Source organism: Centrocercus urophasianus, unplaced genomic scaffold, assembly GCF_019232065.1.
Source record: "Centrocercus urophasianus isolate 14NV4802_14NV808 unplaced genomic scaffold, USGS_Curo_1.0 seq_17, whole genome shotgun sequence".
NCBI lineage: Eukaryota > Metazoa > Chordata > Aves > Galliformes > Phasianidae > Centrocercus > Centrocercus urophasianus.
The window spans coordinates 3514336-3531494 of record NW_024884722.1 but is presented as its reverse complement, the minus strand read 5'-3'; the positions used below and the strand labels follow the sequence as shown (position 1 = coordinate 3531494).

Genomic DNA, 17159 nt, shown 5'->3' with positions numbered 1-17159 from the left:
GGTGATGCAAAAGCAAACCCATTGGAAACTTCACTTTTGGAAGGACTACAGACTCCTGCCATATTGTTGATAGTTATGGCTCCTTCTCCTCAAGTTATGGGGCTACACACAACACAGCGACATGCAGAGCACAGCTCTCTGCTGAACTTACCCACACTTGGGAACACGTGGCCATCACCATCCACCTTCATACAGGGAACCTGTGAAGGGTGCTGGGGCTGATCCAACCTGGAGCAGAAATTTTGGCCGTGCAGCATGTTTTAATTTGGATTGCACACACAGACAATGGGACAGAACCTCCCTGGCAAGTAGTGAAATTCACCATCATGCCTCAGCATGGCACAAACTAATTTCGTGAACAAATCATACACACTATAAACAATAATAAAACTCAGTAGCTTTTAGGACTGGTGAGGTAATATCAGAGCACCACAGAATCAGTCGGTTGGAAAAGACCTTGAAGATCATCAAGTCCATCAGATCATGGGTCCAGCTGACAACAGAAATACATGGCCATAAGAGTTCAGCTTCCCTGAGCATACCGTGTTGATTCTAACCCAGAGAACACAAAGTAATCCACCCTCAGTTCTCTAAGAACTCCATCTGTAAGCACTCCTGAAACAATTCTGGTCATCCATAACTACTTACCCAAACTACTTATTTTAGCCATTCCAAACATCAGAATGAATCCAAAGTTTCTCGTTTTTAAAATAGCTTTTCATCAAGTCTTAATTCCAGCCCCTTTTTAACTGTTAATACACACCTTTTCAGGAGAGGGAAAGATACAACATGCAACTGATTCAGCAGCTAACATAACTTCCCCATGAGGACACATGGTGCTGAGCGTTCTGCTCAGATCACTTATGAAGTTTTCTTCTGGTTCCTACACAGAAGCTCACCATGGCCAGCACTGGACGTAAAATCAAGCCCAACAGCTGTTCCTTGGGAAAATGTGTGATATGAATAGATTATATATATTTGTATTAATATAAACAAAGTACAAAGTCAAATGGATTTGTTACTCTAAACTTTGAAGATGGCCAGTTACTTAAATTTCAATCATTCACTCTTACATGAATAGAAAATTTCTTTTAAGATAGCCACAAGAACTGTGGTTAGGAAAGCCCATTTACTAAAGATATAAATTAGCATTGGAAGTGTATGCAAATGTGATTATCTATTAAGGTTACTTTCAGAATGAAGGAGATACAGAAATCCTAGTGTGAGCGAAGACCATTGGTGAACAAGAAACAACAAAATCTTGGCTGAATTCAATTAAAAAAATTTAATGACTATATGACATTGATAGTTTGAAAAAAAAAAAAGAATGAATTACATATATTGAAAATGAGATTATAAGTGTAATTGTAAGAAAATGATGCTAACTCCGTGTTGCAGCATCTTAGATAAGGTTACACTTCAGCATCCCAGCCAAGAGTGTAAGACATCACCTTTGTACTAATGCATTTCCACTCCATACTTCTGCTGGGGTAAAAGAAGTTGCAAGAAACTGATAAGCAAGATGCTTTACATTCTCACGAGAAAAATGTGATATAGCCATCGTGAAGTGTGCTGACTGAAGGAGTCTCATCTCCTCAATCAGCATCTCTTTGGAATGGGAACAACATGTAAATATCCACGCACAAAAATAGAATTTAAAAAAATAAAAACTCCTTTAAGCACTGTATTTGTGGCACTAAATTTACAGATTATGTCCTCTTCCATAAAAAAGCATCATCAAAAAGAACTTGTGCCAGTTTTGTATTAAAAGGCCTGTAGAAATCTCTTAAAATTCCCTTTGTTGTTGGTAGCATAGGTCCCAGGCTTCTGTCTTCAGGTCGTCTGGTGTTTGACGCAGGACTTTTTGTAATCAGAGCTTCTTGTTTCTCACTCAGAGGTCCTGTGGTAAAACAGAATACTATCTTAATATCTTTCACCAGCAATGCCCTTGCTAAAAAAGACAAATGACTAACTTGGAAGGCTTGCCAAGGGAAGATAAATGGAATTTGTGTTAGCAGAGCCTACGTTTCAGAATACTGAGTGCAGGCTTAGATTAGTAAAATAAATCACTTTTAGTAAATATGGAAATAATACGTTTTTTCTTTCACATTAATTAATCATCTCTAAAACCAGCAATATAAATCACTTCTGAAGGAAAAGATCTGTTTTCAGAAAACAACGAAGACATTGAGCATAAATCCCCATCCATTGCACAAACTTCTTACACGCTGTTATTTCTTTTTATGAGGTGAGTTGTCTAATATCTGGTACAAACTCCATTAGACTCACTTGTGTCATGAAAGGCCCTTTGTTGTTGTTTTTGAGGCTGTCACTGGGATCAAACTGACACACAGCTATGGTTGTATATACACATAGTCAAGGGCTGAGATGTAATCCTGGAATATGTATGACAGAAGGATAAGAACCCATAGGCTTTTCCAACATAAACCATTCTCAAGAAGATGCCAAGCTCTTCATCTGTTCAATCTGCTACATTCGAACTTTCTCATTATCTAGACCAGCCAGACTATTTTGCAGCCATATTTTTGTCCTCTTGCTACTATCAAATCAACACTGGGCAACAGTTGGCCTAGGGACTAGCAACAGGTATCTCAGTCAACATAGCAAGAACATGATTTCCCCATTCTTCCCAGCTAAAAACACAACCTTTCATCATATGCAGATTTAGATGCTGGATCATTTTTAGCTGGCAACAGCATTCACAACCCGGTAGCACTTCAAGTTACTTAAGCTGCATGAGATAGATCTTGCACCTATGTAAGCCCACGGCAAACAAGCCCTGCCTGCCTTCAGAAGCAGGGCTGGCTTCTTTCTGGTAAACTCACTCCATGCTGTGCAAAGTTTTGGGTTTTTTTCTTAATGCAGCCTTAAGTTCTCCTAATACCAATTGTTTGATGGGAATTTGGGAATTTTATTTCACTCAAGACAACAACATTAATGTATCCTTCAAGATAGATTCACACATTTGTTTTGTCTGCGGATAAAGCAAAAGTGACCTAGAGGAAGGACAACAACAATTTTGCGTGTACTTATCTCCAAGCAGCCAGAGAACACCTACCCAGATCCAGAAACTGGAACACCTTGTGCATGGTGTATTTCACATTTGATGCGTGGTCCTCTAAGCGAAGAACGAGTATCTGATCTTTATCAAAAACGGTCAGCCAGTCCAAAAGATACACAACATAAAGCCCAACCTGCAACCTCACCTGTAAGCACAGAAAGAAAAACAGGAAAAGAATTCATTTGCAGTACTTTGAGCAGTAACAAACCAGCACTTGCCCGTGTCTTGTGGGCAAAACTCCCAGACTTGATCTCTAGAAGGTCTTCGCATGAGAAGACAGCACCTGAAAATGTTTTAATCTTCCTCTTGTTTTCAGTGCAGCTTACAGAAATCTTTGCAGATGGTCTCAGGGTGAAGAAATCATTTTACAAACGACCTGACCATGCACTCCAAATGGCAGACACACCAATTTGTGCACACCAGAGAGGACAAGAATGGATGGGAAAGCTTGTCCTGACCTAATTGGTCTTTGTCTCCCCACCTTGGTTTTACATAACAAGTTGCAGTATTAAAAGGGTTGTCTGACATTCTTAGAAGTCCAGCCTCTGGCTATGCTTATGAATATTTTTCCAAATCTCTTCAGGCTTAAGAGAGAGGAACACAATTCCCAAATCATAAGTGCTTTTTGTAAAAGATACTTAACTTCAAGTCACATTTCCACGGAACTGATGAAAGCAGGTAACAAGTCTCTTCTGTTTCTTACATTGACTCATGAAACCTACACTGACATCTGAATTCCAGCAAAATAATCCATATTTTGAATTACTGCAAAGTCATTATTATCATAATGTGCTTTCCTGGCTATAGAATCTTAATTTTCTATCCTGTAGTATGTTGTACTGACTTCTTTTTCACCATTACCCTTTCAGAACGTTACATCCTTTCCTAAGTCCCAGTGTTCCAGTCCCAGTCCTGCACATCAAAAGGCATTAGTTTCCCAAGCCATTCTCCCTCCCATAACATCTGCATCTGCACATTTTATTTGATCACTGTGGCCCTGCATGCCTTTTTCCAATTCACGTATTTTTCACTGATTCTCCACAAGGACAAGCCAACAAGCATCCCTTTCTGTACACGTTGGCACCCATCACTCACAGTGACAACATCTATGACATTCGCCTCTCTTCTTTCAGGAACATATTAACCAGTAGCAGAACAAAACTTTTCTGTTACAACAATTAGCAAGAAGTCAAAATTGGCAATCGAATGAGCTCTTAGGGGAAAATAATCCCTACGCCTGCAGCAAACGATGCACATAAAAGAGCCCATTAACTTGGCTGAAGAAGAGGCTGAGGTCCATCAAGGAACCGTTAGCATCTGTGTTTTATTACAAACACCTGCCTGTGTTCATATCATTTTCTGTGGGCTGCCTAAGACAACAAATGAAGCGTGCTTCAGAAGAAGAGAGAAAAAATGGTTCTTTCCCTGCACTAGAAGACATCTGTGCAATCAGATGGCTAGGAAGTATCATAATGCTGCCTGGCAGCAGCTCATATCTGTGAGGTCCTGGAGGCTTCCATCCAAGCCTGGCAGCTCCCATCTACCTGCTGAAGTAAGGAAGAGGAATATCCTGCAGCTCCTACAGCAGTTTGGCAAACAACTCTGTGGTATGCTATTTATGGTTATTTTATTGACTGGAGGAGGCAATAGCTTCACCCTGGTGACAAAAGAAAGCAGTATTCCGTCCAAGCCCTTTGAAGTCTCAGCAAATAAAACAGGATTGAATGGCAAACTAGTAAGACTTGATACTTCAAGCCAATCTCTTCCATATTATTCTACAAAGCCTTTCTCCTCATCCTCAAGCAAAATTTGAAACCAGTTCTACACTAAACATGTGAATTCTGGTACAACAGGCTCAGCATTCTGATCTCCTGGCAGCAGTTTCTGTACTTCTCATCATTTTTGGATGTCCACAATTCTAAAAAGAAAGTTTTATCTAGTTACTGCTAGCCTTTCCTTGAAAAAGAATACACAGTTTTTTTTCTGATTTTGAGGCAATTTCATATCACGAATATCCTTGCCAGAGCTACTTTTTGAGAGTTCTGCAAAAAGCATACACATTAAACTGCAATCTTCACTAGATGTGCTCTCCATATGCCTGCACAATAGAACAACCATATTATTGCTGTTGGCATTCATCAGGGAACAGACTGGTGAGACAGCTGAGCCGATACATCAGCTTTTACATGCCTGCATGTATATTTATGTCATCCACTTTACAAATGAAAAGAGAGTTTTACTTCTTGATGCTTATAGGCACAGTTTGGGCATTTTAATAACCTCGACACAGCATGTTGTTACACAAGCAAGGAATCCAATGGCTTTGGGAATACGTACAGGCATGGCATTGTTAAGGGTGTTGTTGTAGACACAGGCTCTCAGGGAGTAATCCAGCATGCAATTCTCAAACAGCTGCAGCGATTCCGCCACTTTTTCATGAAAATCTTCCACAGATTTATTAGCACTTGCAAAGTACAGATAATCGGAGTACAATCTGCGAATGAAATATGCGCGAGTAAATGAGAAAGGAAATGAAAGACCATCTATTTACAGAACAATTGCAATCAGTGGCATGAATTGAGAGAAGAGCCACGTGTGAGTAGCACTGCCCCACCTGCACTGCGCAGCAACAGCACGTTTTGTACTCATTTTGATGGGTTTTGGCTCAGAATGGCAGTTACTCCAGGGAGCTGCTCACCCTCATCCCTGATTGCAAGGTCAGCACCATATGAAATCCACACCCTAGTAAATTGCATGAGCAAGTATTTCCTTCTAAATGCATCATTTTGGTCATGTAGAATGGCTTAGGTCGGAGGGAACGTTACAGAACATTCAGTTCCAAGTGCCTGCTTTGTACAGGGTTGCCATCCAACAGCTGAGGCTGTCCAGAGCCCCATCCAGTCTGGCCTTGAGCAAGTTATCCAAATGTGCTGCGGGCGTCCCATCTCAGGGGATGCTCAAGTGCCAGCCTGTTCCAGTGAACATACATAGTTTACGTGTATGTTAGAACTGATCTCAGGTGATATTAGTACCCCTCTGTACCACATGCTCTACACTGCTATGGATAGAAACAGCTTACAGCTGAGACCAAAAGAGGAATGGGATGAGTTAGAAACAGTGATTTTTCTGTAATGACCAAACTGGTACTAACAAAAATCAAAAATAGGAAAAATTCCAGTTATTGCAGTTACTCCACCTTAAATCCCAAATAGTTTCCACATCAACTTCTCAAAATTCCCCCCAAATTACCAGTCCCACTCCATTTCTGAGGACAGCAGGACATGGCCCTATCTCTTGGCAGGAGCAGAGCCTTGTGTCAGCCACCAGCAGCAGAATTCCTCTAAACTCAGGAGGTATCCCCTCATGGCATAACTCTTAGCACATGCTTTATGGTTGTTTAACATTGCTCAGAAAAGATCACCAAAAATCTTGTCCCTGGGGGGAAAGTGGAATGGAAAACAGTCTAGAACCTAGATCCAAACAACGGATCGACTTGTGTGTTAATCCTTAAGAACTTGATTAAACTCTTCCAACAACACTTGGTTGAAAGAGACAAGGCAGACGCTGTAGCGTGGCATCAATGTTAAGACAGTGAGCCATCTGTGGAACACGGTGTTTTCATTTTCTTTCTTATTTAGTCAACCTTGAAACACCTGAGAAGGAGTTGCTTTCCCATTGTGTTTGCAGCATATCACAGCTCCACAGCACCACCCCTCAACACAAGTCCATTGATCCTATCAGCCTCATTCAAAAGACACAGGCTCCCTTTATTGCTGTGGCAGCCTTTTGTACTGCACTAGCTTTATTTATTTTTAAACTTCCCTAGATTGCCACAGGTGCTTTAAAATCCATCACTTTATTTGGAAAGATTCAGCTCTAATCCAGCAAAGCACTTAAGCACAGGAATAGCCCCCCTTTGCACTTATTTGTTTTGGTGTTTTGCAACAACAGGATCTTAATTCCCACATGACATAAATGAAAACTATCTGTTCACTTAAAAAGGAAGAAAAGAGATGCATATGTTGCAGACTGGCTTTCATTTAATTTTTTGCACCCTTTAAAATACAAGTCATGGCAAACTATAAAAAAGAAGCAGTAGCACCCAATGCCACAACTATTAAGGATGACAATCCTGATCTTTGCCCAGTCCTTTCCAACCAGCAGATACCAACTCAGTGCTTAGGTGATACTGCCTGGCATCAGCCTGCAGAACACCCAGCTGCACAGGCAGTGCACAGCTCCAGCCACTGCATCCCACCTTTGTTCTCTGTGCTATAAGCAGAAAATTCCCAAAGGTTTCTCCATTTACAGAATTAACACTATTCTGCCATACCATGCACTGCATGTTGTGTTTGATCATGGTGCTTTGAGAACTGCTTGGAGAAACACCTCAGCAGACTGTTTGCATCAGTGATATCCTACAGATACTAATTTAATGCTGATTGCCTGAAAAAAAAAAAAAAATTGAAATATCTTACTGGCAGTTTGCTTCATATTTTGGAAAAATTACCACAAAAGTTAAGGATTGGTCCTGTTTCATGAGCAATAAAAGGAGGGGGAAAAAAATGTATTTAAATGGAAGGGCTCTGTTTCAGAGCAGAGGGACAGTACTAAGCACAGTATGCAGACTATGCAGTGCTGAAGACACTGAGGCCCAGCAGTGCCTGAGGATTCCAACTATGAGCTGGGACAGAGATATGGGGCAGAGCAGGCATCACATACAGCATGGGCAGGACGTCACTTGTTTGAAAGGCTTAATAGGAGTACTCAGTATTTCTAGTCATCCATTAAAATAAGCCCAGATTGTTAAAGACTTGCTGACATCTTACGGAAAGCTACAATATTGAAGACAAGCTCTCTCTCTCTCTCTCTCTGCAGAGCAAGAGTTTTTCTATATTTCTTCCCATCTGTTTTTGATTCTGGGGACATCTGCTTGGAAATAAAACCTTCACTGATTGGGATTTCAGCTGTTCCAGCTCCTTAAAGTCATTACCCTCTATACCCATCCATTACAATGGGATATAGATGCTCACCGCCCCAAACCTTGAGGTTGTTCAAACATCCCCCGTTCTGGGGGGGCCTCTCATGCACCAGGCTCTGTGCAGCTCCTTCACCCTCCCAAATATTGCAAGATGACTGTCCCCAGGTGCCCCTTCTGCCATTCAGGTGAGCAGTCACCAACAAGGGCACTGGGAATTGTAAACAAACAGAAGCCATTGATTGTGAAGACAATAAGGGAGGTGAAGCTCACTTTCCATCTCATCCTTATTATAGATGGCAAACACATTATGGAGGATGAAGCAATCAGGGAATTTGTTGCTAATTTACATGAGGGAGCCACTTCAACTACTTCTCCTGCATAGCATTATCATCTGCTCAATCCTGACGTCAGGAGAAGCAGTTGAAAGCTGAGATCTGTATTTGCTGCCATGGGAGATGGGAAGCACTTGCACAGCTCTGCAACTCATGTGTAGGTGCCTGCTGACATCTGCATGCTGCTTGCCTCTGTCATAGGTTGGAAAAGACCACTAAGATCACCAAGCCCAGCCCACCCCCACCATGCCCACTGACCACGTCCCTCAGTACCACATCTCTACAGTTCTTGAACACCTCCAGGGACAAGGACCCCCGTGACCTGGCCCAAGTTACCTGAATAGGCACCTGAAAAGGCCTCCTCCACCCTCCCCAATATCTATCCTCCTCCTCCTGCAGAGGACACAGCAGAAAGAAGTCCCCTAAAAGACTGGAGGAAGACGGGAGAGAGAAGTAAAATGCAGATGGAAAGGACATTTGTGGCCAAAACTATGGAAAGCCATTTAAAAGCAGCTTACACTTTTGCAAAGATAGAGCCCTTCCTTCACAAAGACAGGAAAGGCAGAGGGTGAGCTCCTGGGTAGTTGTTAGTTCAGCAGGATAACATCGTCTTAAGTGAGCTTTGAGTGGTGCATTAAGCATTTTATTACTGAAGAAGTTTATCACTTGCTGATCCTGGAGCTCTCTGCAATCTTATTTATTTGCAGTGGTATGTCCTCAAAGGCATCAAGCTTATTATTTAATATGAAGTGAAACACTTCACAGGATTACTTACACCGAGGCATGTAAATGTTCTCGCATACTTTTACAACACAACCCTTGCTCACCTTTCAACAGGATCTCTCAGCATGATGATAAGTTTGGCATTTGGCTGGAAGGCATGGATAAAATCCTGGATTAAGAAGGGAGGTTCTCCTTCGCTACTGTTGTCGTAGAAGAAAATCCACGCATTGTTGTCCCACATGGTGGAAGCACTGGCTTCCCCTGGAAATAGAAAGCATCTCTCCTGGTAAGTCATTTCATTTCTTGTATCAGAGTGGAATTTTGATTGCTGTTATAAACCATTTAAAAGCTGCAAACTCCAGCACACTTTACTGGTTCTTGCAGGCTGCTCTGGCTGCTGCTCCCCAGTGACAGAACACTGCAAGCTACAGCTTGCAACAAACCAGTGCAAGAAGTGGAAACCAGCACTTCAGTGGATCAGTATTGCTTAGAACAGAAACAGGAAAGCTGGAGAGCACGTGGGAAATACAGAACGAAAAAAAGCACTGGCACTGAATTCAGTCGCTGCAATTTGAAGCATCCCTTTATGAAAGAAGTCAAGTATTAAAGATTAGCACACGGTTAAGTGCCAGATTCTTACATTCTTAGATTCTTAAGCTACTTACTCTCAAAGCAGTGCTACAGGGAGAAGCACAAACAGCAGCATCCCTGCCAGAGCAAGGTGTGTGATGCTCCAACTAGAATAAATGATCTGGTATGATGCTTTGAATGGTTCAACCTTCCCATTCTTTTGAAGTCATACTGGCATTCACGTGGCATGGATATGTTAACAAAACATATATAAAAACCTTTTGGCAACTTCCAGACTTTGAAAGCTTAATGAAAGCTAATTCTTGTTAAAGAGATTTTTCATTATTTTTTTTTTTTTTTTTCCCTTCAATCAAAGGTAATGAGATGAAAAAAAATAACAGTGTTGCAGACCTGTAGACTTTCACATGATTTTCCTTGTTTTCATCTCTTGGGAAAGTCCAATAAAGACTTTAAAAGATTGCCAAAATACAAAGTGAATTAGGTATTTGTTCCAAACCAGCTTAGCATAATGTGATTCATTAGTAAAGTCTCGGAGTCGTTAGAAAACACATTAATCTTCTGTCATGTTCACTTTGCCTCATTTCAAAGGGAGATCAGGTCTGTTGGCTAAAGCTGGGTGTCCACAACAGCTCTGCTTTTCCGCTCTAAATTAATTAACCAAGGCACTGCCTGATCACCAGCATGCTTTGACTTGTCAATTAAAATGCACTCAGCCCAGATCTCACGCTGAGCGAAGCAGAAGCATAAAAGACCCAAGAGAAGGCAAGAGGAGATGGCCAGGCCAAGAAGCATTGCACAGCTGTACCTGTGCCAGCAGAGAAGGACACGAGGCATGCCCAGAGCAACAGAATAAGGTGCTGCAGGGATGGAAGGGCCTTGGACAGTCACCACGACATCTCCCCAATAGCAAGGGCTGAGCTGAAAACACTTCCTAAGCAATACTTGTCTCAATCATGCTGATAATTGAAGTCTAGAACCTCATTAAGAGCCTGTGCTTGGTGGTCCTTACAATGGGAAGCATTCTGCACAATAAGTGTCTGGCTGCACTGTAGACCCCCACCATCTCCACATCCTCTTATAACGCAGTCTCTTCCTCTCTGTTTTTTTCTGATCTTCCTTCATACTCCACTGCTCCAAAGACTTCTGATCATATTTGATGCTCTCTATAGGATTTTCCCTAATTAGCTCACGTAGAGTGAACAAAGCTGAACACATCTGCATACACAGATGCTAGCAGAACCAAATAAAGTCATTGCACTTAGTCATAAATGGGATGTTATTCTTGCCACAGACCAAAACACTCCACAGAAATAATCTCAGCTGGATCAGCTGCCACTACCAGCATCCACAAGTGGGGCAGAAGCAAAGGACAATTAGAGACACCAAACAATGCTGAAGCATTAACAGAAGCTTAAAGGTGCTGCCCTAATGCATGCAGCCCTGGAGAGCTTGGGTTCCACAAGGCAACTCTTCTCAAAACAAGATGGCCATCAGGAATTAAAAAAGGGGGAAAAATGAATAAATAAAATAATTCTGGTCTCTCCTGACTCTTATAATTTTAGTTTTCTGATACATCCAAAAAAAAAACAAAAAAAAAACCCACCTCCTAGTAATTTGACAGTATTCTCTGCTGTGTAATAATACAGATTTAATATCTGCAAAGAGTGAGCCATACTAGACATGAGATAAATTAAACACTGCTGGCAATTACATCTCATTATTGCACAGCAACCAAAAAAATTATCTTTTCTTATGGACTTAAAGAAAATATGAATTAATAAGCTGCCTAAAGAATAAATGTATAACTTCTGTATTTGGTCACTAATGGATTATAATCATATTATGTTTTCTAAAGACAATCTTGTGAACTCATCCTATTAATGATCACAGATAAACAAGCCCTGCTCAGAATGCCTCAAGCTAGAGCAGCACCATCCGCTCTGGTTCATCTCTCAGCAGACATCATTCTATTTGCAAAAATGCAATTATTACCCAATAATATCCAACAAAGCTGAAGTTCTCAAAATCATGTAGCATGATGAACAACTGAAATGCTCACAGCTTTAATTAGATTTTTGTTACCAATCATTCAAAATAAGAAAGAGGAGGATTCTAAGCAAACCTGATATTCACACAAATTCAAGTTAGACAAGCTAGCCTTGTTTCAGTATTGTGGGTTGTGTGTTTTGGTTTTGTTGGTTTTTTTTTTTTGAACCAAGGTAATAAAAAAATGACTTAATGAGAATAATCATTCAAGACTTTTGCTGTAAACTTAATAAGAAAGGTGAACAGAAACCTTAACGAAACAAGAAATGAGACTACAGGAAAAAGAAACACAATTGAGCTCCAGAAAAAGCTACAACAGGAGGTAAGTAATCAAAGATGTACAGTGCTGATTAGATTAGGGAATATAATTAGTATAAACACTTCACCCATAAAAGGGCAGGAGGAGTAAGTAGGAGGAAAATCTGCAGATGTCCTTGATGGCAATATTTCTTAGTCCTACGAGTTTTGCTCAGCACCAAATATTTGACAGTTCAGATGGCAGACTTCAACAGAAGCTGAGGTGGTGTCACACAGACATGACTGCAGCCAAGGCTGGGCAATGGAAGACAATGTCACCATTTCATCAAGTCAACAACAGGTTCATTATTCTTGCGTCAGAACGTGATGAAGATTCTGAGGGTGTTCCCTTGAAGGGAGGGAAGCAAAAACCCCAATTTCTGTAGGACTTCAGCTTACTTCAAAAGTCTCTTTTCAACAAACCAGCCTTTTCGTGGAAACATCCAGTTTCCCTGGTTGATTTTGAGGCCAAAGTGTCTTCCCTTTGGTTTTCTGCTTCTAGCAGAAAGCAAAACCAGAACTTAAGAATACCTGCTGACTTTCGTCACAGGCACCATAATCCAGTTGCACAATAGTGCATTGGCTACCACGTGTTGTGGAGAGCAAATCCAGGCACACTTCATGGAGCCTGGATCTGATCGCAAGCTTCCACACAGGGCAACACAATTGCACTTCTGAACTGGACCTTTACATTTCTAATGCTAAGTTAATATCAACTGGAGCCATAAAATTATCTTGTGATTGGATCCTGTATCGTGCTTCTTAGTTCTTAGATAGCCTCAGCTTGACCCTATGTTTTCCTGCTAGGAACTTGTGTTATCTCTGCTGGTAACAAGACAGCTCAAGGGTTTCACTAAGTTTCTTTCAGTCCACCATAGGCTACATAGGGACGATGGCACACAAAAGGGCGGCCCCTTCCTACACATCTCTTATGATGGAGCCTGAGAAGAACCAACTGGAGTTGTGTTGCTATCATGGAAAGCGTTGCTCAGGATTTCTACGGGACTGTAAAAACAAATGGCATAATTTGTTTGCTATGCCTGGGGGAAACATATACCACTGCAGTGTTTGAACCTGAAGCTACAGGCAAACCCTTTGTAACAATAACAAAACACAAACTATGTTGGAAGGAGTAACGAAATTCCCTTGTTCTCTTTTTATTGTATTATATAATTAAACGCTGATGTTCATCAGGCATGCTCTGCTTTCTAGGGCATCTTATAACAACTTCCACACTATGCACACACAGCAGAGGAAACCAATATCAGCAGCCCCATGCAGTGCATCAGTCACACTTAAAAGTGCCCCTCTCCAGTCAATTCCAGATGCTACAAGCCCACAGATACAAATATTTTAGAAGCTGTATCTGCCCTACCAATTATGATGTTATTCATCTCGCTGTGCTCTTTTGCTGCCTCGCTCTGCAGCACACCCTGAATTTGATGAGCTGCTAAGTCAAACAGATCAAGGTAATCTTCCACTGGGTAGCGATCGTGAAATCCATCCCTGAGACGAATGATTCCTAGAAACAGTGAAAAGAAAGAAGTTAAATATATACATATACATATATAGCAGCGCAAGATTAACTGCTGGGTAGATGAAGACAGCCTCGTTAACATTTCTGGATCTGATCCAGCTAACGGCAGCACAAAATTAGAGCCATGAAGTGTAACACTCAGAAGTGCCAATAATGAAGTAGCAGAGATGCAAGACACTATACGATTAAGCCATACATTCACAATGATAGCAGATATCTTAAGTAATATGTTTTACAGCTCCTGCATGAATAGCTTGTATTTATTTTCTTCTGAATTTAGCTTTAAGAATGAATATGAAAGACCAGATTCTGCTTACATTTACAACAGTATAAACCGGAGTAATATGGACTCCCACTAGAGTTACTGTATTGAGACTAAAACCAGACTCTAACGACAAATATGCAAACCAACCCGCACTCAGCAAAATCAGAACTGGGAAATCATTTATGTGCTCCTCTTTCAGAAGAAGGAAAGCAAGGCTACACATTGGCACCTCACTTCTCCTCTCTCACCTCACTCTCCAGGGCACGTTCAATGACACCAGCCTTCTCCCTGCATGCACAGTGTCATTTATTGTCACCTGTGAGTAGAAGCTGTGGCTAAGGGCCAGGAAAGAGAGACAGTCAAGCTGGGACAAAGTCCTGCCAAGCATCAGCCATCCCAGCAGAACAGGAAAGCTATGATTTGTGAAATGAGACCTTCCCAGGAGGGTTATTTGGCTTTAGCTGAAATTAGTCAGTCTTGTAAAAATCACTGAATTAGAGAATGCCATGGAACAAAGAGACTTTCTTCTCCAGATAAGTGTTAGAAACTAAACGACTTAATAGCCAGCAGCATAGGAGTCATACCCACAAGCTGGCTTTTAAATGGTGCTGACTCAGTTTCACAGCTTGGACTATTTGTTTTATGCACCTCCCCATCCAAATAGCAGCCACCAGATAAAGTACTGCTGAGGAAACAAAAATTTCGTCTTCCCAAATGGCAGACAGCCTGAAATGATGAACAGGTCAGTTCTACTGATCTCCCTCCCACCAGATCCTGAGTTCTGCAAGCTTTCCTCATTCTTCAGCTTTAAAAAAATTAAAAACTTTAAAAAAAAAAAAAAAAAAAAAAAGAAAAGAAAGTTGTCGTGGACAAGATACTCTCATGGAAGGAACAAACTTCTACAGATGGCTTTGCTGATGGACCCTGCACCTTCAGACCCACAGAGAAGCAGTGTGGCACTCACAGCATCCAACTCTCAAATCCACTTTCCTCACTGATCTGACTTTCCTCCCTCAGTCCAGAAGGCAGTTCTTATCAATTCCTCTTCAGCCAGCCTCTGCCTGTGCAAAATGACCTCCTTCCCATGAGGCTCCCTGGTAACCATGATGGCTCTTGTTTGAGTTCTCAAGTAGCCCTGGTACTGCACACTGGTACCTCCAGCATCTCCAGAACTGGAGCTAGTTACGTCAAAAGCAAAACTGTTTTCATCATTTAGCTCTTAATTTATAACAATGTCTAAAATACTTTGAAGAGGGTTAGTTGTATTCAAAACAAAGAAAGCCAAGCTCACTGCTTCTGAGCTATTTCTGTGCTATGCTACATACGAGCTACCACTCAGAGTTTGAAATGAACCACTTTCTCACAGCACTTGCCAAGAAAGAAAATACATATCCAGAGAAGAAAACAAAGCCATTTGTGTATAGGTTAGAAATCCCAGATCCATGGCTGAGCCCACCCCAGCAAGCAGTGAAGATCAAAACTCCTATAATAGAAGCATAGATAACCAGCATCTTCCTTCTGGAAATGGTTATATCACTGAAAAGCCTGTGAACTCTGATATCAGTGTCCCAGCTCCGAGCAGCTGGACCCCACCTCCATTACAGTGGGAAGACACAGAGTGTTCCTGGATGGAATAAACTGAGTACTAAGGAAAGCACTAAGCACAAAACAAAGCCAGGATCTAAAACTGGAGCTGCTGAGTCTCATCTCGTCTTTAACCACAAGACTGACCTGTGCTGGCACCCAGGGGAAAGAGAACACAAAGGACATAAACACTTCAGTTGGATAAAATGATGCAGTCAGGCCCATGGCTCTCAGCCACCCTTTGAAAAAGCGACCACAAGAGATGGATGTGCCTTGCTCCAGCACACCATAACCTCAGCTGCTGCCTGCCTCTAGAGATGAAGAGTCACGTCATGAAATATTGATACCACTCAGGAGGAAAAGCATTAGAAATACGTCCAGGTTCCTCGGTGGGAGAGAGCTGTCTAGCAAAGCAGCTACCAAAACCAGCTGTACTTTACTGAATCAGAAGGACTGAAGAAATCCATGTATCAAATACCAACCCAGCACTATTCGTTTAAAAAAGGCTTTATAGAAAAACGTTGCAAAGTAAAACAGTTATTGCTATTCTTTAAAATCTCCTATCACAACCCATCTATTATTCTTCCTGCTTTTACAAAACAGCATCAGTTTTATCCAGGATTTTAATTTTTTTTTTTTTTCCTTAGATTTTCCAAACCACTGCTAACAAACCAGATGAAAAGTAAAGTCATAGAATCACAAGGCTGGAAACAACCTACAAGATCATCCAGTCCAACCATCCCAATATCACCAATGCTACCCACTAAGCTACTAAACCATATCTTGAAGCACCTCATCCAGACTCCTCTCAAACACCACCAGGGACAGTGACTCCACCACCTCCCTTGGCAGCCCCTTCCTGTGCCTGACCACTCTTTGAGAGAAAAAGCTTTTCCTTATATCTAATCTAAATCTTCCATGGCGCAACTTGCAGCCATTTCCTTGGGTCCTGTTTGATGGCTGGGAGAGGAGGCCAAACCCTCCTCAGCACAACCTCCTTTCAGGAAGTTGTAGAGTGCAATGAGGTCTTCCCTGAGCCTCCTCTTCTCCAGACTGAACAATCTCTGCTCTTCCTAAGACTTGTGCTCCAGACCCTTCATTCCCTCATGTGCATCATCTCCAAAGGTTTAACCCAAAATATCACCAAACAAAAGCATCTGTCACCTGGATATACATTTTTTTAAACAAGGTAAATCAGTATGCAACAAATCCAGCAAATTAATCCCGCATACACACAAGAAGCATCAAAGCTTCATAGAGGCAGCTCTCCTGAATACCACAAAGCACGTTGACTCACCAAAGCGCTTCCTCGTCCACCAGTGAGGCTCTTTGATGGCAGAGAACCGAACGTCGGGGTGCAGCCGAAGCCTGTCGTACAGATCCGTCGTCCCACACTTGGGCTGCCCAATGATGTAGAAATGGGGGAGACAGCGCAGCCGGTAGTGTTTGTCCTTGTAATGGTACAAGTGGTTCCAAAACACCTTCCTGAGGTAATCGAATATGGTTCGAAAACGCTTTGAATAGAGTGCATAGGAGTTTGTTGTATAAGGGTCTGTGGTTGTGTTTCCTCTGTACTCTTCATACCAACAAGGATTCTTGCTATTTGGAAGGAATTTATTAGGAATTACTGAAAACATCTGCAACATAAAGAACAACAATTTCAGTACAGGCAGCAAGAAAATGGCAACTCTATTTTTCTAACATAGCACAGTAAGCAAACA

General features: G+C 41.6%; 1 protein-coding gene across 2 annotated transcripts in view; it reads right to left on the bottom strand.

The window, feature by feature from the left end:
- Positions 1-1266: 1266 nt before the first annotated feature.
- CHST15 (carbohydrate sulfotransferase 15) overlaps positions 1267-17159 on the bottom strand; it is a 45472-nt gene continuing 29579 nt past the window's right edge. For both annotated transcript variants that reach the window (XM_042818556.1, XM_042818557.1), the window contains exons 3-8: positions 16736-17075; positions 13428-13574; positions 9223-9379; positions 5420-5576; positions 3080-3227; positions 1267-1900 (exon numbers count right to left, since the gene is read on the bottom strand). In XM_042818556.1, coding sequence (XP_042674490.1) covers positions 1710-1900; positions 3080-3227; positions 5420-5576; positions 9223-9379; positions 13428-13574; positions 16736-17075 — 1140 coding nt within the window. In that variant the 3' untranslated portion in view covers positions 1267-1709. The remainder of the gene's footprint in view (positions 1901-3079; positions 3228-5419; positions 5577-9222; positions 9380-13427; positions 13575-16735; positions 17076-17159) is intronic.